This window comes from Neopelma chrysocephalum, unplaced genomic scaffold, assembly GCF_003984885.1.
Source record: "Neopelma chrysocephalum unplaced genomic scaffold, ASM398488v2 Primary Assembly neopelma1_347, whole genome shotgun sequence".
Lineage (NCBI taxonomy): Eukaryota > Metazoa > Chordata > Aves > Passeriformes > Pipridae > Neopelma > Neopelma chrysocephalum.
Genome location: NW_020898011.1, coordinates 4,700,906 through 4,728,331, shown reverse-complemented (window position 1 = coordinate 4,728,331; position 27,426 = coordinate 4,700,906). Strand labels below are relative to the sequence as shown.

Sequence of the window (27,426 nt, the reverse complement as noted above, 5' to 3'; positions counted from 1 at the left end):
CCGGGCCGACCCCTCCGCGTGTCCGCAGCCGGACCATGGCTTGGGGCGAGCTGGGGCTCCTGCGCTGGCTGCGGGAGAGCCGCCAGTCCCGCAAACTCATCCTGCTCATCGTCTTCATCGCCCTGCTCCTGGACAACATGCTGCTCACCGTGGTCGGTAGGTGCAATGGGCTCGGGTTTGTTTTCCTCTCCCGGTTGATGCCTGAAATAATCTCCAGTGGCAGATGTACTCCCTGAACGCCCGGTTAATGCTCTCGAACCCAGCATTTTCAAGCACTGATTTTTTAATTTATTTTTTTTTTTATAAACACAAATTGTGTTCTAGGCATTGCAAACACACCGCCGTGGACACCAAAGCCTGGCTTTATTTCCGTGTTAGTTGCAGGATAAGGAATGGTATAAAAAGGTCTCCATAACTTTTTTTATGTTCTTTTTTTTCAGCCCCCTACTAAACACCAGTAATACTTCACAGAATGACAGATAACAGTATTTTTAGCTCGTCACTGTTTTTTCTCCTGTGGTCGTGCAGCTGAAAACACAGACTAGATAACACTGGAGATGCCTGTTTCCTTGTGATAGTTCCTCTTTCCCCCACATTGGTCTTAAAATGGTAGGTTAATAAGAAAGCTATCTGACTGGGTTTTGAGAAAAGAACTTCTATGAGTTAGTTTAATAAAATAATCCAAGTTTTGATCAAAGATGCAACTTTTAATGGCTTCAGTGGCATAGGGTCAAGATTCAGGAATCTACACAAATAATACAGTTGAACAGTTTTCACTGGTAGTTTTAGAACTCCTCATATTCAAATGTTTATATGAATTTAAAGAAAAGGGTTCAGAGAAACTGGTGGCTCGTGGATGTGCACACACAGACATATGGATGCACACACTTCTCTTGGAAGTGACTTGGTCTGTACAGAGCCAGCTCTCAGATGATGCTGCAGAGTCAGCTCCTGAATCAGACTCCTGAATTTCTTGGGGGGCTTCAGCTTAAAAGATAAAAGCTGGAAACATATCTATGTTTAGCAAGTTGATTTTGGATTTTTTTTACATGAATATACTTCCTTTAAAAAAACTTAATATTTAATTACTTGTTTAGTAATATGTATGTTAGAAGCCCTAGAAAGCATTACAGTTTTCAGACTTGGGAGGGTGAGCTTTTCCAGGAAGAGAAGCAAGATGGGAAGGGGTGATTCTGGCACCAGTGTTAAAATAAATGAACCTGACATCTGCTTTTACAGATCCTGAAATGCTAATTTCTGAGATACATATTAATACAAATAAATTGCAGCTAAGATCATAAAGCATATAAAGAAGGTTCCTTCTGACTGATCTCTTCATTGTATGTTATTTAAAAATGAGATATGCAAACATCAACACATTAGTTCTGATTGCTTAATATAGGAGTGTTATTTTTCCTTCTTATGGCTGTTACTCCTCAGTATTTTTATGGTTTACTTTAAAAATGTGTTTTATTATGTCTTTTATATTTTGGTTTAACAAGAGTTTCAGTGCTTTCCTCATCATTTATGTTTTCATAATCTAATAAAAGGATTTGTGCAGTCATGTACAACAAAGAGACTTCAGATATGGGTTTTGATACTTCTTATATTTTGCTTAATGATGTCTGTATAAAAAAATTTATGAAAACTGGCAAAAAATAAAGACTAATGTAAAAGAACTTTTTGTTTTAAACTACACCTCTTAGTTATGTGTGTGTTTTTTCCCACGAGCAAATTTCCCTTTCAGTTCTGCCTTCCTGCCATTCAAAATATTAACGTGCTCTGCACAAAACCCTTGTATTTCCTAATCAGTGGCAAAGCAAGCGAGAAAATCTGGTGATTCCATTTACAAATAACCCGATAGTAAGAGGCCGACATGTTCTATTTGTTTTTCCAGTGCCAATAATTCCCAGTTACCTTTACAGCATCGAACACGAGAAAAACGCCACAGAAATCCAGACCAGCAAGCCCAACCCACTGCCAGCAACCATGGACAGTTTTCAGAGCATCTTCTCCTACTACGACAACACCACGATGGTGACGGGGAACGAGTCTGATGGGACACAACCCAGCGAGTTGGTTACGGGGAACAAGTCTGATCAGACCCAGCCCAGGGAGGTGCCTCCCACTCAGCCAGGACAGATGCCAGGCAATGGGACCCCCTCTCCCTCCGACTGCCCCCGGGATGACAAGGAGCTGCTCAATGAGAACGTGCGAGTGGGGCTCCTCTTTGCCTCCAAAGCAACCGTGCAGCTCGTGACCAACCCCTTCATCGGGCCGCTGACAAACAGGTACGTCCCTGCTGCTGCTCTGCAGCCAGGCTTTGGGGCTGCTGCTTCATCCACACTGCTTTCCAAACAAAGCATTCCCAAGTCTCTCTTGGCCCTGCCTTACTGGCCTCCTCACTCTATCTGGAGGAATATGTGAGTGAAATACGTTTGGTGAACACTTCTAAACACTTAAATCCTTTCCCAAATAAATTGTTAAGCTGCACATCAGCCATCAGTGCTGCACAGTTTTCCTCCAGCTCCTGAGATTTGGGTTTTTATAGAAACTTCTGCTGAAGTGGTGTGAAATGTCTTCAGTAGTTACAGGAGGTCAAAAGCCAACGTAGTATTTATAAATCATTGTGAATTGACCTGTGGCACCTACGTTAGGCAGAGATGATATTGCAGCTGTAGGCAGGGTTCAGATCCCTCCCTTGCTGGCAGAGATGTGCAGCTCTTGGTGTGGTTTGCTGTGAGATTGTTTGGGGCTGTCTGAGGTGAGAATCAGTGGGAAACTCACGTGGACTTCAGTGAAGATTGAACAAGTTTCAAACCTTGCTGATGCCACGTTTCCATCAGTACATGATCTAGCCCAGCCTTCAAACTGTTCTCTCTAAATTCTTGCATATTTAAGGTGTCTTGAATGAAATATGTCTAAATGGGACTTCACAGAAAATTCACTTGAGCCAGCATCAAGGGTATAAACAACAATGTCAATGACCTACAAGCCCCTCTCCAAATCCAAGTACTGATGATGTTTTACATGAAGATTAAAAGTATTTATAATATAAGTTAAAATTTTTGTGTTAATAATTAATTTGATTTTACTTTTAGCATTTTGTGTAACTGTTCCCCAGAGAAGCAGCTGCAGTCCTCCCAAACAGACTATGAGATCAATCTCTGCAGGAAACAAACTCCAAATTGTGTTTAGCTGGGTCTCTGATTTTCATGTTTCTTATTTAAGCTGGTTTTATAGAGAAGAATTATTCCTCTCAGAAAGTAATATGCAGCAGAAATTTGTCCTTGTAAAACACGTAAGTTTAAGCAGTCAATGCCTATCATGTGTGACAATAGTCAAAACAACCAACACACTCTAATGACAGATATTTCAGATTTTGAAGCCAAAACTACCTTAGTAGTTTTACCTTAGGTTTTACACCCTATATACGTATAAGTCTGAGTATAGTCTGAGTGTTTCATTTCTATCTGATTAAAGAGTATCCAGCTGAGGTCTAAACATCATTTGGATTCACAGTATTATGTATTCAAACCCTGTATTCAGTCTGTGGAACTGATCTTAACACAAAACCTTTAAATGAGAATTCTCATTTCCCCTTGTCTCTAACACGTATCACCTACACAGACAGAAGTACACCACCAGGAAAAATTACTTTTCCACAAATATTGCTGCAAGTTGAGGAGGAAAGCAGAGTTTACTTGTATTGTTTAGTGAGGATATAATAGCTCCTCTGCAGGTAAAGCAATATAACATCAAATAATATTTTCATAATAGTTCTTTAGGTATGCTTCTAGATTTTCCTAAATGTCTAAATTTTAGTCCTGTTGATGTTTACTCTTCTCTGTTAGCATCATCATTTCCACACCGTGCCAAATCAGGAGAGAGGCCCGTGGTCACAGCTCTGCCCTGGAGCCAGCTGGGACACACCTGACACATCCTCAGGCTGGGCAAGGAGGCAGGAGATGCTCCTGTAGCATCTTCCTTTGCTGTTGGGAGCAGGGTTAACAACACAGGAGTGTGAACTTCAGTGCTGGGAGCTGAGGTTTCCTGTTTTTGCCTGGGTCAGGGTGTGTGGCTGCAGCCACAGGGGCAGGTTTGCAGGCTCGGGTGCCCAGGGAGTGTGAGAAGGAAAAACAAGGAGCACGTCATCCTGGTGTGTGACAAACTCTTCCCTCATCCATCAGAAATGAGTGTCTCAGAGGCAAAGTGGCCCTAAATTAGATTTAAGGTTCACTGGTTTTCTTTCATGCACTATTTGTCTCTTGGTACTGGTATCTGCCTTTTTCTTAGTGGGAACTATCAGGTAACACGTTTATCAATTAACTGCAGAAGTTATTGGATACCCTCTCCCCCTTAAGCTGACAATTTCTAATAACAATGTGTATGATCAGCTAAAAACTATGTTATAAATTAAACAGAAAATATCTGAGTTACCAATAGAAAGACTCTTCCTCACCCCTGATCAGCTGTTTGGTGATAATTGTTATTGCGTTATTACTTCTACAAAATTTCAACAAAGTATTACAACTCTTTTTCAGGGGTCAGTAATCCTTGTAAGAAGCACTTTCAGCTGCAGGTAGCTTTAGTGAAACATGCTGGACTCTGCTTCAGAACTGCTTACAGGGCTGTGAAAGGGGTGCCCAAGAAAATGACGTGCCTGGGCATGGTAACAAGAAAAAAGAAGGGAGAAGACAGGCTGTAATATTCCTTTGTGCTGCACACATGCAGGGGAAGGGAATGTAGAACTGGGCTGGACTCCACCATGTCCTGGCTGCACATTCACAGGGTTCACATGGCAAGGACAGCAATGGCCCAGGACCAAGGGACAGAATCACTGAGTAATTGGCTGTTACAGGTGGTGCCTCTTCTTTTTGTGATTATTTATGTTATGTAGTGTGATTGTTCAGCAAAAACTCCCAGTCTGTGCTCTCTGATATCTGCAGAACAGATCAGGGAATGCAGCTGCAGGTTAGACATTTGTGGAAGCACAACTCCAACTAACTATTGCTGCTGTTTCAGGAGGAGGCAGGGTTTGCTAAGAGGCAGGGTTTGTTAAGATTATGCAGGAAAGGACGATCTGCATAACTAATTAAATAGCTGGATGTGGGTAAGACTCTCCCCTGAGCAAGAGCAACCCTGACTTTTGGAGGTTCAGCAATCCCATGCAGGGGCATCACACCAGAATCCTGCATCTCCACATTGTGGGTGAAGCTCCAGGCAATTTTAGATTTCCAGAGGATTGTAATGACTTGTTTAACTCACTACAAATGCATGTCCAGTGCTGACCTGTAAATCTTTGCATCCTGTTGTATGATGGATCACTGGTAATGCAGACTTTGTCTGAAATGACTCTGTGCCCACACAGAGTCTAGTTCTGAAATTATTTATTTCTGTGTGGAGGAAAAGGTACATGTTAGACCTTGGTGTATGTGATAAAACATCTTGGTGTGCTGGGTAGCAAGAGTAGGACTGAGTTCTGCTCCAGTTCTGCCCTTATCACCCTCTCCTATGTGTCACTTCACACCTTGCTGTGACCCTGTTTGTCCAAGGCAAAGGAGGAATAATATCTGTGACTGCAAAAATTAAAAGCAATGCTTGAACACTTTCACTGGGCAGTAAAAGTGACTTCCACAATACTTGTTTCCCTACTGCCTTCAACGACCAGAGACTTCCCAAGTGTAGGGAGCCTATTGGAAGAGAGGACATCTCCTCTTTTTTAATAGAGTATCAGTTAGAATTGGTATGATAGAACTTCTCTCTGCTGAACTCAGGAATGTTTATGGAAGAGCTCACAGTTCATGTCTCTGATTTAGTGATGGAAATGTGAATGTGGGAGCCAGATTGGATGGAATTTCTCTTCATGCAAATAACTAAATTTTAATTCAGTGTTCTTGCAGCAGAAACAAATTGTTATCTCACAGGCCCTGTGTCAAATCTATGAACTGCTGGATTTTTGTATGGAAAGCAGACTTCTCCCCCCCAGTGCCCATCCTAGATATCCCTGGAATGGCCTTGACAGACACAGCCCTGCTTTGCTTTGCAGTGGGAGAAGGCATGAGGACAATCACCTTCTGCTTTCACACCACAGAGAAAGAGGACAACACTCCCCACCAGCACTGTCTGTGCCTGCAGGGTTTTGGGGTTTTATGTGTACCTGTCAGTGTTTCCTTTAATTGAAAACCTCAAAATCAAAGCAATTATTGTCAAACTCTCTGTGGCCTGTTCTACCTGGGCTCACTGGAAGGGAAGTGCTCACCCAACTCTGAAGCAGGAGAGAAGTTGGCAAGAGGTGATTTTTTGTTTCCTCCTGTACCCAGAAACATCAGTGGAGACCAACATCCCCCTGTGAGATAACTGCCACACACAGCAAGAGAAGAGACAGGCTTAGAAAAATCACTCACTTTAAATAAAACAGACCAAAAAAAAAGTAGCTTTGTTCTCTTATGTGCCATGTTCTCTTATTATGCCAGATCAAAATTATTATCATAAAGCCACTGAGGAAGTTTGTGATAGGGGTTTAATTTGCTTTAGAGGTACCAGTCCAGTTAAGTACCACATGAGTAACCAGTCTCTGCTGGGTATTTGCAACACACACTTAAAAATCTCAACTAGAAGAATTAGTGCACTATGTGTTTTGGCATATTTTAATGTAGTGATGATATTCAAGGCAAAATTGTTCTTCATTTGAGTTTTCTTTGGCATGCAGAAATGTGCTTGCTAGACTTCTTTCATTCACAAAACTCATACAAATGTTGTAATGAGACAAACAGTGAGCACTGAGCCCTGCAGTTCAGAGAGTTTTCCATTTTCCAAAGCCCTTAATTGTATAAAAATATTAAAAAACCTCCAAAGCTCAAAATAATTATTTTGGTTTGCCTGTGTCATGACTGGTATTGTTAAAAGTGCCATTATAGATTCCTCCATTATTTGATTGACCCACTTCAGCCAAAGCTGCCAATACAAATGCCCAATACTGTCAAATCACTGAAAGTTGAAATCCTCTGAATGTACTCCTTTGAAAAGCATCATCCATTGTTGAGGAATTTGGCCATTAAATAATGCCTTGTCAAATACATTTGAGATCCACAATCCTACAAAAAAAAAGCCATGAACAAAGTGTGCTAAATGGAATACTCAGACTGTCTTCAGAGCTAACAGGGTTTTGACTCTAGGGTAGATTTTTAATGGTGTGGAAAATAATATATTGTGATTATTTTTGTTGAAATTTCGGTTTTAGCTGCTCAAAAAATGTATTTGCTTTCCAGCCAGAAAATTCTTTGTTTCCTGGAAACTTGAAAATACTTGGAGCAACCAGGCATTTCTGCAGGCTGTTTAGAGCCCTAATGAAGAAGGGGGTTGATGAAGAAAGCTTTGATCAGCTCCATTTTTGCTCCTAAACACATGGAAAGCAAAAAAAGTATTCTCAGGCTCTTTGGGACTCTTCCAGTTCTCCTGGCTGAGGCAGAACTCCCAGAAGAGCTGATGACAAATTCTTCCAGTAAAAAAGCCATTGGCTTGCCTGTGTCTCATTATGGTCATTGTCTCACGAGCATGGGAACATGGCTGGGATATTTCAGAGTTCAGCATCCTCACACAAACCTTCCCCTGGCATATCTTTGGCAACCTCGAGAAGGCCCAGAGGGGCTTTGTTGGGAACAATTTAAGGCAGAACAAGAACAGGGCAATCAGATCCTAATGAGAAGTGTTTCTTCCAGGGATTTCAGATACAAAGTCTGCTGTGCCAGATGAGAAGACATTTGTAACATGTACAGATATGATCATGTGGTCCACAATAAATAACTCAAAGCCTACCAAGGAACTACAGGCTGGGTTTTTGGGGTGTGTGAACTCGTGTGAGTGAGTCTAACTCAAAACCTCAGTGGGACAACCTCAGAAATGTGAAATATTCATTTTGTTTTCCAGAATAGGCTACCAGATTCCACTGTTTGCTGGCTTCTGCATCATGTTTGTGTCGACAATCAGTAAGTGTCCACATCCCTTTTGGTCTGGCCCAGACACAACTTCTAGATAAATAATCCATAATAATTATCACTAGGAATTCTTCTTGTTGATGTACAGGGACTGATTTCCAGGGAAAATGTGAGGGTGTCTGCTCCATGAGGATGAGATTAAACAAGTACAGTCCTATGAACGTGCTCTAAGGAATCATGACCCTCCATCCCACCTCGGTGGGTCTCCTCCCAGGCTGAATCTCTCAGGTTCTTCTGATCTGGGATGGTGCTCAGGCAGCTCTAAGAGCCATAAAGGGCTGTCAGCCACAGGAGGGCTGTCCTGCAAGATCCTGAACAACTACAGACTGGGGGGCTTATCAGACAGATCGTGAGGCTCATGAGGAGAACATGAGTCAACATATCCCTGCGTTGCTAAACACCACAGTGGGATGTGCAAACAGGAGCACAGCCTGCAAGTCAGCTGACATCATTTGTCTGCTCTAATGGCATTGATAAGGCTTCAGCTGCTGTTTCATGTTTGGCTTTGGCCTGCATTTAAAGCTGTGCCCCAAACAGAAAGAGCACAGAGAACATCAAGGATCATTAGAAGCCTGTGAGGAACAATGAAAGAATCAGTTTCGTCTCAGAAGGCAAATGTGAAATGTATTGGAGTCTATGACAAAAAAGGAAGGGAACAAACAATTTTCCATGTCCAGTGTACATAAGAGAAGGAATAATGGCAGGCTGCCCAAAGATGTGGATTCCCCACCCCTGGCAGTGTCCAAGGCCAGGTTGGACTCGGAGCAGCCTGGGCTAGTGGGAGGTGTCCCTGCCCATGGCAGGGGGTGGAATGAGATGACCTTTAAGATCCCTTCCAACCCAAACCATTCTGTGATTCTGTGATTCTGTGATTCTATTATTCTATGATTCTATTATTCTGTGATCTTCAAACTGTATCATCAAGGGGACTGAAGTGCTAGAGAAGATGACCTGCTCTTAGAGTCACTGACAGCTCTGCACTGTCAGACACATTTTGGTTGGGATGTAGATAAGAATAGTGAGCCTAATTCATGGCAGAGAAGAGAACTGTTGGTCTGCTGACATCCTTTCCTCCTCCATTTTCCTTGATTTTTCTCTGTCCACACAGTAGGAATTTTTGTAAGACCTGGTGAAAAGCCCAAGAGGCACCATCCCACAGGGTAGGTGGGGACAGTGGATCTTGTATTTAGTTGGTGCATAACAACTTCCCACAGCTATAACCTGGCAAAATTCCTCAGGTGACCAACAGGTGGGAGCTGGAAAAAAGCTTTCAAAACTCCCTGAGATTTAATGACTGACCATGGCATGGGCTCCACGAGCAGAGATGTGACTGGGTTTCTGGGACACTCCCGCTTTGTAGTGGATGAGGAATTTAGCCAGGCTGATGAGTGCAACATCCCAGGGCTCTTCCCCAAAAGGCAGATGGTGGCTGAGAGTGGAGCCCGGGGATAAATCTCTCAGGCAGAGACAGAGTGGCCCTTCCTCTGGTGCAATGTTTCTGCTTGCCTGATGCTGGGAGGACCAGAAACTTGGCACAGCCCTTGGATGGGTGGATGTGGCTGCACCCCCAGCCAGCTGTGCTGCACATCTGGGGTGGGGCTGGCAGCACCAGGGCAAAACCTCTCCCCACCCACTTTTTGGAGGGAACAGCAGTGCAGGGGTGTCACATCTGCCTTCCCTGCACGCCTGGAGCTCCAGGGGCAGCCCTCAGTGAAGCAGCAGAGGCAGGGCTGGCAAGGAGAGCCTTGTTACTCCTTCTGTGTGCAGCTGAATCAGAGCAGGCTGTAATCAAATCCCAAGTAATTAGTTAAAACTGCTCGGGCTCTTGCATTCTGTGTTACCTGGAGGCTCAGACACCTGAGAACAATTCAGCACTGACACATCTAAATGCAATAAGAGGAAATAATGCAGTTAGCATTGAAAGTGGCACAAGTCACCGTAAACACTTGACTAAATTGTAGGAAGTTTTTGTGATAGTTTGGAGAAATCTAACTTTTTAACCTAGTTAGAGTTAACCTAATTTAAAAAATTTGCCTCTGTTTTTTCCTGTAGTGTTTGCCTTCTCTGGAAGCTATGCATTGCTGTTTATTGCCAGGTCCCTTCAAGGAGTGGGTTCCTCTTGTTCTTCAGTGGCAGGTAAGAGAAGAATTGATAGAGTCAAATGCAGATCATTCAGTCGTTTTCTGAATGGTATTTTGTCTGCACTTTCAATAATTAATACAAAAATATTTAATTAAACCAATTTCATGGGGTTTTTCTGTCCATCTCATATAAAATAGCTCAAAAGCAAATGTCTTTTCGGATTTCCTTGGTATTTGGGTTGCACTAAGGTAGAGCACTAAATGAACTGCACTCTCCCTGGGATTTCTGCACCTGTGTCTTCAACATTTTAAATTCATTTTTAGCCATTTTAAAGGTCATTGGGAACTTATGTTGGTACTTAATGCAGTTGGAATAGCAGCTCTGTCTGTTACTGAAATTTCTGTTATTCAATGTTGTTTTCAAGGACTTAACCATGCTGGCTGCCAGTTTGGACTCAGTTTACCTGTGATACAAGCTTTTATTTTTAAATAAGTAGGTGGAATGGAGTATGGGTTTTCAGCCCAAGTTACTTAACCCTTTTTGAGACTGAGACTAGAGAAAATATGTTTTGTTCATGTTGAATATTTCAGTCTTGGAAAAGTTCCCTTTGATGGCAGTAGAAATAGAAATTTGGCTTGGGAAGGGAGGTGAACTGTAGTGTTGAGTCGAGGTGTCCCATGGCTGACTCAGGAAAATCCCCCTTTCCAACTCAGCCTGGCCTGTCACCAGGGGTCACAGGAACTCCACAGGAGCTTAACAAGAATTTGGTGGCTGGATTCCTCCTGGGTTCCCTGTGCAGGGATTTTGCTCCAGCCCTCACCTGGGCAGTGGTGCCTGGGGCAGCTGAGGGGATGTGGCACTGCAGGCTGAGCATTCCACATGGGAGCAGGGGCACCTCATGCTTCAGAGGGGTTTGAAGCTCCACCACAAGCACTAATTGAGAGATTTAAACCTGGATGAGTAGTGGGAAGAGTGGGGATGTGGCTGAGGGAGAAGGGAGGGGCTGGTGTGAGGAGCCAGGGATGGAGAAGGCAAAGACAAGCAGGAGGGGCAGAGACAAGAGGATCCATCTTTTCTCTGACATCAGTTAAGATTACAAGTTAAGCTTTCCAAAGGGAAGACGTGCCAGAGTCAAAATTATTGTTCAGCTTTAACTCAGTCCTTATGCAAGTGTTCACCTTGAGGTACAGGCTCTTAGATGAGTACATGGCTTTTTTTCTCAGATAACCTACAAAATAGAGCATAAAAGGCCAAAAGACCGTCTAGTCCACCCCTTCCTGAAGGCAGGATCAGCTTAGTATCTGTCATTCCTCATGCACACTTGACAGGCATGATCTCAGAAGCCTCCAGAAATGCCCTCAGCATCCAGCTTTGTGCTTAAGAACCTTTATGGTCATGAAGTTTTTTCCTGATGCCTCATCTGAAGGCTCCTTACTCTCATGTGAACCTATTTCTGCTTCTCATACAAGAAGAACAGTTTCTTTTCTTTATCTTTCTGGCTCTCTTTAATATTTCAAGACTCTTACCACATCTCACATCAGCATTCTCCTCTCTGGTTTTGAATTGAGAGTCCTGCAGTTGTCCCTCACAGACATTTTTCTTGCTCACCCTCGTTGCCATTCTCTGGACAGGCTTAAGGGCACCCCCACACCTTTCCTCCTGTGCTGCACCAGAACCAGACCCAGCCCTGGGAAGGAGATCTGACTCCTCACAGGGAGTCACTTCATGTCTCTCCCAGCAGAGGAAGTTTTGGGTGCTATTGCTGCCCATCAGTCATTTGCTCCACTGCATTTGTGTGTGCAGTCACTCCTACCCAGGTGTAAAACTTGGTGTTATCTTCTTTGTGTTGCCCTTTAGTGTTGTTTTCCAGAATGTTACCCGAAATCTCATGTTCATTGAGGATTCTGATGCAGTTCTCTAACTACCTCTCCAGCTGTTCCTGCAGAGTTTGCTGATGTCATCCCCAATTTTCAATGACATGATAATCCACACAGGACCCCTGCTCTTTTGATGCACTTGATGGATGGTATTCACTTAATGATCAACCAGGCAGGGTTTTGTTTTCTCTTTCTGTGTAGCTGTCCACCTTATTTACTGAGCCCTACAAAAATCTTGATCTAAAACATAATTATTAATTTCTATGAGGACTCTTCTGCAGCTTTTACATCTATAGTGTCTGAGTGCTTCACAAAAACACAAATGAATTAGGCTTCATGTTTCCTTTTGTGAAATAAAGGTTCATAATCAAATGCAGAAATGAGGCATGTGAAGATAAAGGTCAAAAGAATCCTTTAAATTTGGATGCTGAACTTGAAATACGCATTTACAAAGCAATCAGTTCTGCCTGGTACCTCCTGCACAGAGCACGGGCAGCACTGACCACAATTTCAGCTGAGTGCTCACCAGACCTTTGTGTCGTGCACCCAGAGTATAAACAAATGATAGTGAGTGCTTGTCAAAAGCTTTGTTACTGCCAGTTGAAAATAGTCTAAAAGCTCTGTGACAGAGACAGGGACAGAGAATCCAGCAAATAAGGGCATTATTAAATTACCTGACTGATACTGCACAGTGGAACGTGATCTTGGAGACCACATGCATTGCCAAACCCCTTTTTGCTTCAAAGTTAATTCTATGGGGAGGGGCTATATATATTTTTATATATATTTGTATATATGTGTGTATATACATACATGTATATGTACACACACAAATCCTTTCTGTCTTTCCTGTGTGATGTTTAGCAGGTGTGGCCAATGATGACCATAAACTGTGGCACACAGATGTCTAATTTGGTGTTGTGCTTTTTTTTTCTTTTTTTGTTTTCTTTGTCTTTCAGGGATGGGTTTGCTGGCCACTGTGTACACGGACGATGAGGAGAGAGGCAACGCCATGGGGATTGCCCTGGGAGGCCTGGCCATGGGAGTGTTAGGTCAGTGAGCTGGAGCTCTGCTGGCCAGAGAACCCAGCCGTGTCCCAGCCATGCCAAGGGCAGTGCTGCTCTGAGGCTGCAGGACTCTGGGGTGGGATGCTGTCCTGCAGTCTCCAGGTTAGGTTGGCAGGGCATGTTAAGAAGAGCTTTTCCCCCAGCAGCACATTCCTTATGGAGATGCACATGTCCAGCAGTGATCCTTGAGGTGCCTGGGTTTTGTTCACGTGGGAGAGGATTTTGGGGAGTGAAGAACATGGTGTTGTCGTGATCAGTGAGCTTTGTGGGGGTTTTTAAACTGAATTTTTGGTCTGTGTGTGCCAATAGCAGGATCCCAAATGCTTGCAGGGGACATTTGTTCAGAGTCAGAGGTGTGGCTTCCCAACCATGTCCCTCCTCCCTCCCTGCAGTGGGCCCCCCCTTCGGCAGTGTCATGTACGAGTTCGTGGGGAAGAGTTCTCCTTTCCTGGTGCTGGCAGCGCTGGCTCTGCTGGATGGAGGTCAGTAGATCCAAAGGGTCAGGATCACCTGTATCCCTTTCCTCATCCCACCATCCACCCCCTCCCTGGGGGAATGTTCCAGCACTGGTTTCTTTTGCAGCTGTTCAATTGCTGGTTCTGCAGCCATCCAGGACACAGGCAGAGGTGAGTGTGCAGCTGAAACCCTGTGGGCAGTGGGTGACACTTTGCCTTTCCTAATCCCAAGCTTTTGTCCACAGAGTCAGAAGGGGACACCGTTACTGACACTTTTGAAGGACCCCTATATCATTATTGCAGCAGGTACTACATCCCTTTTTTTTTCCCTTTAAACCAGCCATTGGTGTCATTCCTGGCTTGCTGTTGTGCCTTGGGCTGAGCTGCTTTGACAGTATTGTCATTTGCTGGTTTCCTTTACACAAAGCTCAAAGTGCCTGTTGGTGCTTCATCCTACAGGATGAACATACCAGCAGAAACACAACAGGCAGAAAGTCTGAAATCAATGTGTCTCTCCAGCCAAGAGGACACTGGTGACTTGCAGGTGCTTGCTGAGGCAATGAGATGTGGACAGGAAACTCTCTGTGGGGCAAGTGAGGAGGGCCAGGGTTCCAGAGAGAGGGATTGCCAGCACAGCACAGGCAGGAGTGGGGAATAACTCTGAACTTTGGTCCTGTTTGAAGAGGGAGTGAGTTTGGTCTCTTGAGCGTGGATTGTATTCCAGAAAAGGCCTGGGCTGAATGGGGAATGGCATTTTGTACTACATGTATCATTTGTCTAATGAATCTTTCTGCCTCCAGAGGTGTTTGCCATTTTGCACTGCATTTTGTTGAATGTTTATTCTGAAGTCTGTAATTGAACCTGACTCTTTCTGATGTTGACAAAACACCTGGAAACAGACAGTTATTTTCATTTTCATAGTTTTGTTTCTTAGTTCTAACTTGCTTGTCCAACAAAGCAATTCTTCCAGGCATTTCTTGGGTTCTCTATTTCTTGGTGATCTTAGGGAATGATCATAACCTTAACTCTGTGACCCTTGGCTGAGCTGTAACTGAAGTTATACTTTTGTTTGAGAAGTTCTCAGAGCATTAAAAGACCTTTCCATAGAATGAGTGTATTTGAGGGCAAAAAGCAGCACAGGCAGTACCTGTTGTAAGAGATCAGATGTGCTGTTCCTCTGACTGGGTGACTGCCTCTCACAGTGGCTAAGGCAGGTGTTGCAAGGGGAGATTCATCTGACAGGATTTGCCAAATGTTATGTTATATCCAGGCCATGCCAAGGGTTAGCCTGGGGCAGACCTTGGTTTACACCACAAAATATGACAAGGGGACAGGTTTTTAAGGGGTACTTTGCTTGACTAAGATTTAGCTACTCCTGCCAAGCTTAGTCCTGGCCAAGGAAGACAAAAGGTACCAAGGACCACAGATCCCACTCTTCTGACTATGTGCTATGTCTGCTGGGAGCATGGATGGACGTTGTTCCAAGTTTGAACACATGTGCATGGCATTTTATTTCGGCAGCTGTTCTCTAAAGCTTTTCCAGCAGTGTTTCAGGCTCTGTGCAGTCTCACAGCCCCAGAGTTGTGAAGAATGGGCAGCCTGGGCTCAGGACTGTGTGTCACAGACACCTTTCCTGCCCTGGCTCTTTTTGCCCCCTGCTTTCCTGCCCCTGCCTGCACAGTGCCTCCTGTTTGCCCTTCCCATCTTTGATCCAGTGCAGCTGAACACATCAGGAGGAGGGAAGGGAAGGATGTACAGACATACATAGAGACCTTTTCTGGTCTGATCCTCCCTGCTCTCACCAGCTGCTCTGAGTGACCTGTCCTGCTCCCACCAGGCTTCAGTGCCCAGGGGATGAGGGAACCCCACTGATAATCCACGTGAGGGACTAAGTTCAGCACCAGGGTCTCTGCTCCCAGGACAGAGCCTGCCCAGTACAGGTGATGTTGATGCTCTCCAACCTCACCCTCTTCTCCAGCTTTATTTCCCTTGCAGACCAAATCTGTTTTTGTCAGAGCTGAATGCCAAATACCACCTCTGACTTCAGCCTGTCTGGCTTATGAATGCACATCAGTCCAAATGCAGTTTTCTTGAGGCACTGGGAATCCACTGCTTAAGTGTTGATTGCTTCAATTCTGAAATCACTGCTTTATTTACTAAAAAGGGTCTGAAAAATTCATTTCCTCTCCCTTATCCCTAGGGGTTGGGTGGGCTTTTTTTTTGCTTCATTTTCTAGGATGGGAATTTCTGATCCTGCTGCTGGCAGGGAAGGGTGGGTAAGTGTTTGGGTGGGATGGCAGCTCCGTGCTGTGACACCCTGGGACAATCAGTCAGGGCCCCTGTCACACTCCATGTCCAAACCCCAGGGATGCTGTGACTGCAGGTGTCCCACACTGTGTGCAGTGTTCAGTGCACAGATACACGTTAGAGAGGAGAAGGTTAAAAGCCCTGCTGGGTTTGCTCTGCTCATGGAGATCAGGGGGTTTGAATGGCTTTTCAGGCAGCTCATTGAAACACTGACTGCATGGCCAGGGGGCTGATTAGTTGAGCACCAGTAAAAGCCAGGGATGTTTTAGGCATGCTGCAAAAGGGGGAACAGTTTGTGTTCCTTCCCATCTTGATTTAGGTACCCTAATCTCATGCTGTAAATTCAGGCTCAATCTCACGAGTGTGTGTCATACATTTGAGTCACAATTGTTTGTATTCTTAACATACAAGCACTTTCTGACCAATTTGGTTTATCTATAGCACAGCATTACTCCTCAGCACAAGGTGTCCTTGTGTCAGAGGTGACTCTTTGAAGCCCAGGCCACCTGTACTCACTGGCCAGGCAAGAGAAATGTTGCTGCTGTGTTTGTCACAGCTGTAGGAGCTCAGGGATTGAAGTCAGTCCATTCCTGCAGCCAGACCCCACTGACAGGGGTTAGAGAAAAGTGAGGTGCTGCTGGCTGACACAGTTCTGTGGACAGACAAGTTATTTTAAATGATCAGATTAAAAACCAGAGTTGAGATGGATTTCATCATAAGCACATGGGTTCTTCAGAAGATGTGTGACAGCTTTTCACTGGGTACCTGTTCTTTCACAGAAAGATGCCAGTGATGTCTGTGCACTGCCCAAAGCTGAGTGGGCTCTTGGCTGCAGAGGTGGGATTCAGCTGAGAGGCTGCAATTTCAAACCTTCTGGCCAACACAGGACATGTGATGTAATGCACAGATGAAAAGATGCAGGAGTTATGCCCTTTAAAGAGAGGTCAGCTGCATGCAAAACGGAGGAGAAAACAATTTCTCTTCTTTTGGGGAAGCTTTGCTGAGGTAGCATGCTCTTTATTGGGCTTTGCTGTGAGTTTGCAGGGTACCAGCTCAGGCACCCCCTTTTCTTTTGGGGTCCATCCTATACACCTGAAGTGCTTTTCTCACCACACACCTGAACGAGGCCTTTGCTGTCTGAGCCACCTCTGTCCAGATGGTTCTGCCTCCTCTGGCTGCACTTTGTGCAGTCTGAAATGTTTGTCCAGCACCGAGGGAGCTGCTTGAGCATGGCTGAGTCTGCCCTGGAAGGGGGCAGCCCCTCGGGGTTTAGCTGGGGCTCCTCACAGACAAGCCAGTGGGAGCTTTCACCCGAGTGGAAAGGTTGGCTTTGGTCTCCAGGGCAAAGCAGTGCTGAACTGTTGCTCCTTGCCCCGGGAAGGGAGTGAGCCAGCAAGGTCATTTTGGGAATTGTGGAGACAAGTCTAATGTGTTCTGACAGGTCTGAGCAAAGAGTGACATCAGTGCTCATTTGGTTTTGAACCTTATGATGAGGAACTTGTTCCCAGAGAAATAACATTTCTCTGAATTCAGACAAATTTGGCCTTTCTTTAAAAAAAAAAAACAAAAACAAGAAGGCAAAATTTAGATGGTAGATGACTGTGAGAGTCTAGAATATTTTCCTAAATTTCATATAATGTAAATATTAGGGAAAAAAATGGGAACACAAGTTTGAAGTTGTCACTTCCAGCAGTGACTTCTACAAACCATATTGTAAGGGATTAGCAGAGGGGACATGTCCCCTTGCCCTGCACTGAGCTTTGACTGCCCCAGGGTCTTCTGAGGAAGTGTGAAAGGCATCTTGAATCCAGAGAAATACCCTGGGGTTCCCTACAGCTGAGGGGCACCACTGAGGACAGACAGACATGTCCCAAGGCCCTGGAGCCTGGCTCATGTCCCAAGGCCCTGGCTCTGCAGGCAGTGGGGTGGGCAGAGCTGAGCTGGCAGGCAAGGCTGACTCAGCACTTCCACCTCTTGTTGTCCTTCGTGTCGGGGTTACTAAAGGCCCAGAAATGCAGAGGAGATCTGTAAGCACTGAAATTCTAGGGCTGGGCAGGCTCAGCCAAACCCAGGCTTTGCTGCACGGGCTGTCTGGCTGCTACCTACAGGATGTTGGGAGAAAATTCCCATTCTTAGGGGACAGACATCTCTGTGCTTGTCTCTTGGTATTTTCAGGATGGAGACCTCCACATCTCCTCATGTGATGGAGGCACCATCTCTCAGCTGACAGAGGCACAGGGTCAGGGCCTGTGCTTCTTACACAACAGGGCTCTGGTACTGCCCTGGAGACTGGGTAAAGACCAGAAGGTTGTAGTTTTAGCTAATCATTTGTACAACAGTCAGACCTCATGAACTTTCCAAATGTCATCAAGCTCACTGCAAACTTTCACATTATGAAATAGCTTAACCTTTATTGTAGAATTTCTAGGAGAATAGAAACATATAAAAAGTTAGTCTTCAGTGATTTTACAGTGTTCTACTTAATGTTAATCAACATCTGGTGCTTGACAAATAGGACTGTAAAAAGTGTGATGTGTTATGTAAAAGCATCAATTCTTTGCCCGGCCCTTTGTTCATAGTCAAAAGAAACACTTACTTCTATTTTCCCCTCCCCTTCTTTCTCTAAGGATCCATCTGCTTTGCCAACATGGCTATTGCTATGCTTGAACCAGCCTTACCCATCTGGATGATGGAGACCATGTGCTCAAAGAAATGGCAGCTTGGTAAAGTACAGAATATTATTTGCATCTCTCTATTTTGCCCAATGATTGTGTCAGCTCTGCTCCTGTTAATGATTATCTGCTTCAGGGGGGGAATTTTTTTTTATGGTCTTTAAATTTTCACTGCTATACCTGCACAGTTACAAACATTGGTCTGTAAGAAAAACAGAAGGTTGTTGCTGGATAGATTGATGTTGCTGCAATAGAGGCTCCAGTAAGGGGTAACACTGCAGCTGAAGGAGAAATGCAGCTGTGTTGGGATCCCAGCAGCACATCTGGCAGGGACTGTGGGCAGGGCCAGCTGCAGGATGCCTGTGGAGCTGCAGAGCAGCCTCTCAGGGCAGAACAATCTGTTTGGGTTTTTTTCCTGGAGGGAATCCATCCTCAGTGCCCAGCTGGAATTGCCAGGGGCAGGCACAGAAACCTGCAGCAGGTACAGTGCCTGGGGCAGAGCCTGTTTGTGCCAGCACACACCTTCCAGGCTGCTCCTGCTGCCATGTGCAGGAACATTTCACTGAAAATGTGGCCACAAGGAGCACTTTCCCTTGAATTTGATAGATTTAATGTCCTTCTGCTGGTTACTTCCAACAGAAAGCAGTGGGAGAGCCCCAGCTTGGACCTCTTTATAACCTTTATAACACAGTCTGGGGAAACAGTGTCCACAGGCAAACAGGGAACGTGCCCCATGAGTCAGGTTAGACTAGAGACTAAAGCTGGGGCAGTTACTCTCTCTTTGAGGTGAACAGGAAGGGAAAAAACCCACCAGAAAATAGACAAAATTGCAGTGAGTGTCAAACTGTGTGTGAGAGGTTGATGTGAATATTCTTAGTTGGAGGATACCCAATATCTATTTGATAACTGTAATGATGTCTTCTGTGCTGTGATGTTTCATGAGGGTATTTTTAAATATCAGTATGTGGCTTTTGAAAGAAAAATCCTTCATTTAAATGATGTTCAGCCAGCATCTGACTGACACCCCTACTCTGTGTTAGTGCAAGTGTCCCTGCACCACACAGAAACACAAACCTTGGTTCTAATTATTGCAGTTCAGACCTAGGGTGGACACAGGTGCAGTTCTTAATGTGCTGCTGTACTACTGAACATGGGAATGACTTCTAGCCTGTACTATAGCAAAGGGAATATGCAAACTTAGATATTTGGAACCTCACAAAGGAAAAATAAACATTGCTTATCTACGTTCCTCACCAGAGTTCCATATTACTGGTGCAATAGAAATGAGATTTACAAATCTCCTCGTTGAACAGAGGTTCCTAGAAGGAAAATATCCATTTTAAATTAAGACTAATTTTACCCCTTAATGATACAAGTAATTGGCTCCATTATACTTTGTCTGATTTCACAGCATTAATTAAAGTTTTTAAGCCTCTTAAATATATCTTGAACTGGAGGGTTCTAAGCAAATTATTATCTTCTGCAATTGGAGATCCAGCTGTTTGAAGCATGATCTGAAGAAGGTGTAAAGAACCTTACTGGACCAGCTGATGTTACTGTGCATAAAGCTTATTTAGAAATCACATTTCTGCTTCAATATCCACGGCTTGCACACCAACCTGCAAGTCTGATTTAACCAGGCTTTGCAGTATTGCTTCTCTCCTACAGCTGTGCAGCTCTGCTCTGTGTGACCATTTGGCACAACCAGAGAGCTCCAAGCAGTAGCTGTGGTTACACAGGTGAAAATGAAACCCTTCCCCAGCACCACCACGAGGATTTTAATCACAGGATATTGCTGTGCTAAAAATTACCTCCTGATTTTTTTCTTATGAGTATCAGAGAGATAGGAAGGGAGATGGATGGGCAGGAAATGAGAAAACCCATGCTGCCCTGGTGAAAGATGAGGAGCACATACACTCCAAGGAAATGGTTTGATTGTGTCCTGCTATGTCACGGCTGCTTTCTAAACCTGAATTACCTGATTTAATGGGGACCAAAGGAAAGACTTGTCACAGCAGGCACTAATTTGTCAGACTTTCCCAGTTTTGTCAGGTTTTCCAGTTTGGTTTTTCTTAAGATGCAAAATTTAACAGGACCAAAACACTGGGTGTTATTTCTTCCTGGACACACGACCCATTGGGCACCACTGCACGAGGATGTGGCATCAGGCACAGCCCCCCTGGCCCCCTGTCCCTCTGTCTCTGGGGTATTTTCATAAGGATGCCTCCTCCTCCAGGGCAGTCCCTGCTCTCCCTCTGCCCTCGAGGCAGCAGTGGCACACCAGGATCTCCACTGGCATTTCTGCCTTTGGCATTTGCTCTCTGACTCGTGCAGGGAGAGCAGGAATCCTGCAGTACAGACTGGAGCTGGCTTTTAAACCACAGATGTTCCTGGTCACCATGCAACCAGCCACTCCAGATACAGCCACTGCAGGCAAAACCTCCAGGCTAGAAAAAAATGCTGGTCCCACCAGCCTGCTTTTCCAAGGGGATGGATGTGGGAGATGAGTCTGGGTCAGAAGGAATTTATTCAGGCAGCCTCACTGCAAGTCATTACACATAATTTATTTCTTTTTAAATTTAAACCAACAACTGATTCTTTAAAAAAATTAAAAATATGTCGGCTAAATAGTTTCCAAACAAATATTTTAAGGTTTTTCACCCTTACATTTTTGATATGTGCTTGACTTCAGGAGCTGCTTGACCAAGGATTGTATCATGGCACCACAACCCTGCCTGGAGCAGGAGGTCCCATGGCACTCACAGGCCATATAAACTTCTTGCTCTTTGTTGTTCTGTCCCCTCTCCCACACCAGCTCTTGTAGCTGATGCTGAAAAACTCTTTTCAAAGGCATCACATCACCCCTGGATTTCACAGCTGATGTCCTTGGATTTCATGAGACAAACCGGATATTTGATTCCCTGGGCTGTGCACAAAGGCTCTGTTAGATGCACTCAGATCAAAATTACAGTGTCTGGGATTTATTAGTTTCTTCTAACACTTCACTAAAGTCCTTGCTGATAAAACATCTCATTCATATTTTTCAGGTGTTGCTTTTCTCCCAGCTAGTGTCTCTTATCTCATTGGGACTAATCTTTTTGGGATACTTGCACACAAAATAGGAAGGTATGCTTCATTTAAAAATACTAATCATCTGCCAGTCTCCTCATGTACCATTTCCAGTGTTTCCCAGGGCAGTTTATTGATAGTGGAAATCATTAAACTTCATTCTATAGTAGCAAATATATTGCTTTTTTGAACACATTGCTACTTTTGTTGTTTAAGTCAGCACTTCAGACACGACTTTGAGACATTCCAGATCAACTCTAGGATCTCATTGTTACCCATCTCTGAGTGGTGTTTCTTCTTTGACAGGTGGCTTTGTGCTTTGCTGGGGATGCTCATCGTGGGAATAAGTATTTTATGTGTAAGTAGAGGATCATGTATCTTTCCAAGCATGTGGATGTTTGTGTGCTCATCTTCAAATATGTGCTTTTCCCATGAGATTTTGCTGAAGTTTCTGCTTTATGACATGGTATTATGCAATGTGTGCTTAATAGGTTCCAGATCAGATTTTTGAGTGCTTTCAAATTTCAGTGCTTCAATTATTTTAAGAAAAGTGGCTTTGAAAAGAGGATGATTCTTTATTGAGCTGTCACTCAGTTTATTCTCGCTGATAATAGAAAGTGTGTCAGTGGTTTAATGGCACAGTTGTCTGAAATGACAGTTCAGAACAAGGATCAAACTCTCACACCTCTATAAACTGTGCCAGAACTACTTGGAGAATTTATCTTAGAAAAAGAAACTAACCTCATTAGCACGTGCAGTGTGACATAACTGACTGCCTGAAATTTCCTTCACAGGTACCATTTGCTAAAAACATTTATGGGCTCATAGCACCAACCTTTGGAGTCGGATTTGCCATTGGTAAGAAAATTTACAATTACTTCTTACAGTCTGTTGTTGATGTAAAAATGATTTTATGTGAAGTTACAATTAGTTTTGTTGCCACTCTGATGTGACAATAGTGAAGTCTGAGCTGTGGCCCAAACTGGTAAGTAGAGCCAGAAGGATTAAAGGGCAGTGCTTGAGGAGTTTGTGCCAGGCTGCTTCAGACAAGCTGGATTGCTGAGTCTGTCCAGAATGGCTCCATTGACCTAAACAGATCTTTTGAGCTGTCCAAGAATGTAAACATCTTTTTCAGAAAGGAAGCCATGCACTGCCTCAAACCCTCAAACAGTCTTCTTTGTGGTGGAAAAGAATTATACAGACATTTCACAGAGAAAAAAAGTCTTAAAATTTTCAATCTAAAATAGGAATTCCCAAGCCCATGAGCAGGTGCTTCAGTTAATGTGTGTGACCATGCAGGCAGGCTGGAGTGGGCACTGGGGCTTGGGTTTCAGTCCTTGGCTGGTCAGAAAATGTTCTAGGGCACCTTCATGCATGAGGGATGTGTAGTTAGGAAAGAACTTCAGGCACAACCACAAATCCCCAGTATCTGAGCACTTTTGTCAGCTGCCTGTGCTGCTGCTTACAAACAGTAAAGGTGAGGTTCAAAAGACATGATAAAGCCTCTATAAATAATTTTGACTGACTGAAGGCTAATGCAATCTTTTAGGCCTGGATTAAGTGTAAGTTCACACCAAATAGCTTTCCCCTAAATAAAAGCTACTTGGCTGGTAATGTGGGATGGGAGCCTTTGCACAGACTTTGCTGGATATGCTCCAAGCTCACGTCTCCTGTCCTCTGGCAAGTGTCACACGTATGTGTGTGTACATGTCCATACATGACCTCAGACACAGCAAAGAGCATAAAGAACAAAGCTAACACAGACTGTTTTCACACAACTCTTTTGCCCAGTTCAGAACACGCGCCCTTTTAGCTGCTTTTGCATCCCTGCTTAGCATGTGGTTCGCCAAGACATTAAATGGAGGAAAAAAACAAAGGCAGTGTTTTCCTGACACTTGTTCCTCCCTCCCCCAGGCATGGTGGACTCCTCCATGATGCCCATCATGGGATACCTCGTGGACCTGCGCCACGTCTCCGTCTATGGCAGCGTCTACGCGATTGCTGACGTCGCCTTCTGCATGGGCTTTGCCATCGGTGAGTGCCCTCCCTGCCCTCCCTGCCCTCTGCCCTCCCTGCCCTCTGCCCTCTGCATGGGCTTTGCCATCGGTGAGTGCCCTTCCCTGGAGAGCACAGCCACAAACAGGGATCCTGCTGCAATGCCAGCTGCGAGTCCCAGGGGCATTTGCAGGTTTTGTGAGCACAGGTTCCTATTTGCTGGAGGAAATAAAGCAGAGGGAATTGTGTTTGGCATCTGCTCCCCTCCTCTGCCGCGGTGCCGTGCTCACCTCGTTAGCTGTGAGAGGTGTCAGGCACTGAACACATGCAGGATATTCCTGGGAAAGAGCCCTTGAACATTTAAAACTGACACCACAGCTGTGCTCTCAGTGGTCTGTGAGGGGATAACTCCCCACTGACCCCCTGCCTCCTCGAGTGCATGATTCAGATGCCCTCAGGAACATCTCTAATTTCTGCAGTGAGTGTGGAGGAGGGAGCCAGGAAAGTCTTATAAGTGCAAACATGTCCTTACATTCCTCAAATCAATTTGTAAAGCAGGAGTTTTGTATATAAAATTACTGTTGTTTAAGTGGCTGCTGCAAATGTTGTGCCTGAGCCATCTCCAGAAAAGGGTTTTTATCTGTACAAGGTCCCTCTGCCGGTGGTGCCATTGCAAAGGCCATTGGATTCCCATGGCTCATGACAATTATAGGGATTGTGGATATCCTCTTCGCTCCCCTCTGCTTTTTCCTTCGAAGTCCACCTGCCAAAGAGGAGAAAATGGTAAGCATAACTTGGCTTCTTTCTTTTGTTTTGGGTTTTTTTTCCCTGAAACAAATGATAATTTATTTCTGCATCTTTGCCTCTTAGTTCCTCAAAATAGGACCAGCACAGTGTATTTCATCCTCATGCATCATCTTTGGAAGGAACTCTCTTTTTATGTCCAAGATGTGTGAAGACAAACTCATTATTTGTTATAGGTTACAAAGGCACACATTTGATTATCAATAAACAGGGACCAGCAGACATTCCTCTGCAGCAGCAAATGCTCTGGTGGAGTCACGATAAAAAGCATTTTTGTTTTCCTTGAAGAGCCAGAACTGTATTGACCAATTGGCCAAATTATTCCCCATGCCTCAACCTATTTTTTTCCCATGGTCCTCTACAGTATAGTTTGCATCATATTTTTTCCTCCTTCTTCTTCCTCCAAACTGTTCACCTGCCATTGATGACTTCTCTTACTCAACCTGTACCACAGGACTTCTTTTTTTTTTTAAGTATAAAGTTGTCAATGCCTTAATTTTTTCAGGCAGTCAGTGCTCCCCAGCCACTGTATGATGTGCAGGCAGAGTGATTCTTGGCCAAACCAGCTTCTTGCCCAGCCCTGCAGTGGGTCTTTAGGGATGAGTCTGAGATCAGGTGAACGTGTTGTGATGCATCCCTAAAATTAGGGGCTAAGGGGACTAAGTCAAAAATGACAGTGTGACTAACAGCCTTTAGCAGACTTTCTGAACAGGGCTGACTTGGGTCCAAAATGTAGTTGTTAATTGTTTATTCAGGTGAAAAGAAAGTGTAATTTTGCACGGTCATGGTTTTATTAAGCAGCTCCACATCTCTGCAGGGTAAGGACAGCACCTGCTAGAAATGCTGCTCACACTCTGTTATGGCAGGAGCACAGAAGGTGGAAAATTGAATCTGGCTGAAACAGTGGCACAAGTGAGGCCAGAGACCTTCTGTTTCACAAATATTTGGACTGCAGAATCCCAGAGATTCCAGTTAATCCCTTGTCATGACCTTTGCCGGCTGAGCAGGCTGAGTTTGTTTGGGTTTTTTTACATTGACTGAGGCTGAGGAACAGAAAGAAAACACCACCAAAAAGCTGCTGCTCTTTGCTGTCTGTACAAAGTTTACCCTGGTGCCTGCCAGGAGCTGCACTTGTAACGTGGCAGTGCCTGAAGGGACAGGATCTGTCCCCATGGCTCCAACACCTCCCAGGGTCTGCCACCTCCAGGGCACCTGTAAGTGCCCAGTACCCCCTGCTCCCAGGGCACCTGTAAGTGCCCAGTACCTCCTGTCCCCAGGGTGGCTGAGGGCAGTGAACTGATGAGCCATTTCTATCCCATTTGAAGAGAGCCAAAAGGAGGGTCCCAACACTGTGCTCTTTGCATCATTAATTAAAAACCAAACTTAACGACATTCAGCATGAATAAGCTACACAACTGCTCCAGGAAAAATTCATCCCAAAGAATGTAATATTGTAATATCACCAGGATAATCACTTTTAGCTTGCCGTGGGTGAGAAGGCAAAATATTTGGAGCACCACTCTGCGCAGAGCCCAGTCCCGGAGCTCTGGAGCTCCACAGAAAGGGGGTCGGGGCCAAAAGCAGTGCAGGGGATTTGGCTGGAGGCAGGAGGGCTCCCCTTGACCACCCACCCCCCTTTTAATGAGATTAAACATGGGGCAAATGACTGTAAATGAGATTAAACACAGGGCAAATGACTGTAACTGAGAGCAGGCAGATGTATCTCAGTAATACCTGGGCTGGAATACTGGTTAGAAGTTTGCTGGGGATGTCTTTAGGGTGAAGATCCCACCTCCCACAGACCTACGGACTCGATTTACTCCAGTTGGAATCAGTTTGGGTTCCGCTCCCAGGGAGAGGAGGTGAATCCCCGGATGGTGCAGGCAGCACGAGGGCTCAGCTGGATGCCAAGCAGAAATGCTAATGCTCACCCTCTGGTTTCTTTCAGGCAATACTCATGGATCACAACTGCCCTGTGAAAACAAAAATGTACACCCAGAACAACATCCAGTCCTACCCCATAGGTGAAGAGGAAGAGTATGAGAGCGATGAATAACAGCAAAGCCATATAACATATCCTGGTGTACAAAATGCTGTGGTTCATGTGAAACATTTCATCCAGAAATAGGTTTTAGTTGTACTGTACATTTAATAGTGAAATGGTCAAACAAACCAAAGGTATATTATTCACTGCCCGTGGCTCTCAAGCAGACTGCTAACCGCCTTACCAGGGGGGAAAAGCTTTTATAGAGGATTTGTATAGTGTTAATCTTTGTGTATTTAATTTTATTGAATATTACACTATATTTTTTATTAAATGTGTAGTATAAATCTGTATAAACGTGAATTTTAACTATTTGGTTTTTAAAGTTACCTCGTTGACAGTATTTCATATTTTATTTGAAGTCATATGTTACTGTCAAGAGCCTTCTTTCTAATCTGGTTGGAAACCTAAAAAAAAAGGCAAAGCTGAAGGAAAACCAATTCAATTTGAATCCTTTAAAGTGGTACCCTTGTAAGTACATTGAGAGGAGCTGAAGGCTGGAATTCAGTGTGGACAGCACTGTCACTTTTTTCATCAGCTTCAGGTTGTAATAATATATATATAAAAAGAAATTAAAGGCACCATTTCCTTGCCAAGTTAAATAAGGAGCTCCCTCTGAACCACTCATGAAATGTTGGGGAAAACAGGATGTTAAACAGAGGAGTCTTTTACTATTAGTAGTATTTAATGAAGTTTTAATCAACCAGTTATGCAGTAGGAAGCCCCCCCAAACACACCCCAGGTAATCAAGTAGGTCTGAGGATGCACTGTTCCTTTCCCTTACAGGGAGTGAAACAGCATGAGGATCCCTTTTTATATCTTTATCTTTTGACTCTTTTAACATGTCTTTATTTTAGCTGCATCTTAAGTGACTTGTTAAGGAAAGCTGCAGTATTACAGTATTTTGTCTTAGCAGGTACTGACAGTGAGCTGCTAACTTCAGCAGTTCAAACAAACTACTCTTTTACATGCATTTGCATACACAGCTGGAAATTCAATATATATTTATTTTTTTAAAGTGAGTTAAATTATCAACTTTGCTAAAAAAAAAATAAAT

At 44.2% G+C, this 27,426-nt stretch overlaps 1 protein-coding gene across 1 annotated transcript; it reads left to right on the top strand.

The window, feature by feature from the left end:
* SLC18A2 (solute carrier family 18 member A2) lies at window positions 1–27,426 on the top strand. Its single transcript, XM_027705713.1, has 15 exons — window positions 1–156; window positions 1,898–2,291; window positions 7,930–7,988; window positions 10,050–10,133; window positions 12,916–13,008; window positions 13,416–13,505; window positions 13,606–13,649; window positions 13,724–13,784; window positions 18,413–18,508; window positions 21,505–21,583; window positions 21,833–21,884; window positions 22,321–22,384; window positions 23,441–23,560; window positions 24,171–24,304; window positions 26,274–27,426. The coding sequence occupies exons 1-15, from the start codon at window positions 36–38 to the stop codon at window positions 26,379–26,381; spliced, it is 1,599 nt and encodes a 532-aa protein (XP_027561514.1). The 5' UTR covers window positions 1–35; the 3' UTR covers window positions 26,382–27,426.